At 34.6% G+C, this 3,278-nt stretch overlaps 1 protein-coding gene and 1 long non-coding RNA gene across 2 annotated transcripts; one reads left to right on the top strand and one right to left on the bottom strand.

The window, feature by feature from the left end:
* Window positions 1–27: 27 nt before the first annotated feature.
* On the top strand, window positions 28–2,967 carry LOC147855662 (serine/threonine-protein kinase VIK-like). The gene is made up of 8 exons (XM_087330544.1): window positions 28–187; window positions 543–660; window positions 1,034–1,113; window positions 1,332–1,391; window positions 1,473–1,588; window positions 1,706–1,791; window positions 2,200–2,318; window positions 2,655–2,967. The coding sequence occupies exons 1-8, from the start codon at window positions 120–122 to the stop codon at window positions 2,776–2,778; spliced, it is 771 nt and encodes a 256-aa protein (XP_087186670.1). The 5' UTR covers window positions 28–119; the 3' UTR covers window positions 2,779–2,967.
* LOC147855663 (uncharacterized) lies at window positions 1,707–2,146 on the bottom strand. The gene is made up of 2 exons (XR_015530841.1): window positions 2,035–2,146; window positions 1,707–2,004 (listed from the first exon to the last, which is right to left on the bottom strand). It is a non-coding gene; the product is annotated as an uncharacterized LOC147855663 (long non-coding RNA).
* Window positions 2,968–3,278: the final 311 nt, after the last annotated feature.

Below are 3,278 nucleotides of genomic sequence, written 5' to 3'. Positions count from 1 at the left end.
ATCAATTTTCTCTGATAGATTGAATGCTGATATATCTTGTCATCATTTTATTTGTATGAACACGTTAATTGAATTGTTGTTAATCGATTCAGGGTGGTTTTGGGGAGATATGGAGGGCTATGTGGAGAAGCACACCAGTAGCTATTAAAAAACTATTGCCTTCTCTCTCTGATGACAGTCTAACAATGTAAGTAAGGGTAGATCATTTATGATGTAACTAATTGTTCTAATAATAAATATTAGAAAGAAAATTACATTCTTAACCTCTTCTTTCTAAGTGAAGTGGTTCCATCTTAACATATGTGGTTAGTTATTGAAAGATTCTTGGTGCCTTTCAAAATTCTGGATGTGCTTTTGTGCATGTTATTCACTTTATGATTTGATTACAAGATCTTAAATTTAAACTCACTTTTAAGGGTTGTTAAGGATGTAGTAGTATTTTTATTTGCTGAATGTAGTGTTTGTGTTTTGTATCAAATAATAGGATAGTGAAAGCAAATGCCAAGTGTCTAAACTTTCTTCATTTATTTGTTCTTCTTCAGGCGAGACTTTAGAAATGAGGTGGAATTACTTGTGAAGCTAAGACATCCAAATGTGGTTCAATTCTTGGGTGCAGTGACTCGCAAGCCTCTGATGTTGGTTACTGAGTACTTGGGAGCTGTAAGTACCCTCATTGATCATGATCATGACCATGCCCCATGCACTATCATGACCCCGATTAATACATGTACCATGTGCCATAGTACCATGTACTGTACCACCACGTAGCATGTTGCATGTATCATGTACTGTGTACCATGTACCATGTATGTACCATGTACACATGTACATGACTAGGGCCATATGACCATCATGTACCATCATGTACCATCACCATCACTATTTTCATTATGTATGATGAGCATCATTAATCCTGTACCAGTACTGTCGTGTACTGTCACTATCACCCTCACCATGCACTGTACTTCTACTCATGAGAATATATAATGTCTAGCTCTTTAATTGAAGAAAATATCTTTACTTATGCAAACAGGGAGACCTTCACAGCTATCTTAAGGAAAAGGGTGCTTTGCCGGCTGCAACTGCTCTCAGTTTTGCACAAGATATTGCCCGGTAATTAATATGCTTTTCTTGGAATGATCAAAATTTTGCAATTTTATGAAAACTTTACTTTGCACAAGATATTGCTGATAATTAAAACATGATTTCTTGAGAAAGAATGGTCAAAACTTTTACAATTTCTTTTGAGAAAAATTTGTTTACTTTGTTTTTATTGAAAAGAACAAAGGATCATGAAATTTCTCACCCTTACATTTCTAATCTTAAAATAGGGGGATGATATATCTACACAATGAGGACAAATGTATTATCCACCGTGATCTAAAGCCTCGGTAAGGGTTGATGACACTGTGAACCTGATTTCTTAAAGTATTTACATTCTGGAACTTAATTACTTTTAACTAATGATATAGGAATCTATTGCTACTTGAGAACAATCATGTGAAAGTTGCTGATTTTGGGCTTAGTAAGATATTTCCGACAAAAAAGTTACATCAGGCATATGTTTTAACAGGAGAGACGGGCAGCTGTAAGTTTTGGCAAATTTTCAATTTCCACATGAAGATTGATTGATGTATGTGTTTTTCAAGCATGGAAATATTTCTTTCTTGAAACTAATATTTGCGCTTGTTTTTTTTATGTAAAGATCGATATATGGCACCAGAAGTGTTTCTTCATAGATCATATGATACGAAGGTGGATGTGTTCTCATTTGCAATGATACTGTACGAGGTATGCAACTGCATCTTAACCACCTCTTAACTCGATTCAACTACTCTTGACTACATTTAAACTCGATTACTGTTGTTAATTACTGCTAAAGGGAATTTGACTGCCTTTAAATCCAGTACACTGGATTTAACCACTTGTAACCTATACTGAACTGGATTTAGCCTGGATTGAACTGCTTTTAACCACCACTAAACAGGATTAAACTGCTTTTAACTCCACTAAACTGTATTTAATGGCATTAACAATCACTAATGTGGGTTCTGACTGCTTAATAACCAGGAGTAAAACATCAACTTCACCACTTTAAAATGACAAAACTTGATTTTATCCGCTTTAATAGCCACAAAGCCAGAATTTTAATTATGATGTGTAAGAGTAGGTTCTGATACTCTTTAGTTTGATCTCCAGATGTTTGAGGGAGAATCACCATTGAGTGAGATGGTGGCATATGAAGCTGCAAAGAGTATGGCTAGAGACAACATTAGACCAAAGCTACGGGCAAAAACATATCCAGCACATATGAAAGAGTATGAATTTACAGCCTTTGACTTCAATTTTTTATTCTCTCATATACCTCCTCTACATATTTTTCTTATTGAAAATTAAGAAATTATTTTTCTTGAATGTCCAACATAATGATTCCATTTTGAATGATTTGTACCGTTCCCTCTCATTCTACCATGCAATTAATGATTTGTATTGTTTATTGATTTGTTAAGTCCGTGTTGTGTTAACGAGTTTTCATTGATCATCATTTCTTTCGATTTTTCGCGCTCTTTCTTATCACTAATTCGTATGACATCTGTTGTGAAGCTTTGTTTCTCCGTTGTCTAACTTTTAATGGTTGTTTTCCCCTTCGCAAGATTGATACAAAGTTGTTGGAGTAAGAATCCGAATGATCGACCGTCCTTCAAAGATATATTGATGTATCTAGAAAGAATGGAGCCCGAGGTTCTCCGTGGAGAAAGAGGTTATTGGCCATTCTAGTAAAACAAAGAAGAAGCTAGACAATGAATATTCCATTTGTCAGCCTACTTGTATTGATTAAGTTTGTGTCCAAAGTTCAAGAAAGTGGCCTGTCACTGTTGCATGGATGCATCATAGGCCCATTGAACAAGTGGAATGGTGTAACATATTTACTGATAAAAATATAGACAAATGAAAGTTCATCTATAATATCGTCAATGATGTGTTTGCACCATGTATAATGAGTGCTATAGACACTGAGAACAACCTAGTTTATACGTCTACAAAAGCAAAAGAATTGCTAGCCAGTTGTAAACGAAACAAACCACTTTGTTTTTGTATTTGGAAAAATATCCATCTTGCCATCTTGTATGTTTAATCGCATGGTTCACACTGTATATAAGTATACAGGAACACATGTAAGAACGAGTAAATTGTATTGTCATAATCTTTTATCTGGAAGATTTGAGTTTTGTGACAATTATACCAAATGTGAGTGAGGTTTGATGTAATATTTAATA

Source organism: Azolla caroliniana, unplaced genomic scaffold (assembly GCF_043228905.1).
Source record: "Azolla caroliniana isolate FFs.n. ecotype wild unplaced genomic scaffold, voAzoCaro1.0.p SCAF_14, whole genome shotgun sequence".
NCBI lineage: Eukaryota > Viridiplantae > Streptophyta > Polypodiopsida > Salviniales > Salviniaceae > Azolla > Azolla caroliniana.
Note: the sequence above shows the minus strand (reverse complement) of the source record. Positions and strands in the feature narration are given on the sequence as shown.

Coding starts and splice junctions, on each gene's coding strand:
- LOC147855662 (XM_087330544.1), top strand. CDS start 120: ATGTGGAGAAGCACACCAGTAGCTATTAAAAAACTATTGCCTTCTCTC. Junction 1,392..1,472: donor CACCGTGATCTAAAGCCTCG/GTAAGGGTTGAT, acceptor CTAATGATATAG/GAATCTATTGCTACTTGAGA. Junction 1,589..1,705: donor AACAGGAGAGACGGGCAGCT/GTAAGTTTTGGC, acceptor TTTTATGTAAAG/ATCGATATATGGCACCAGAA.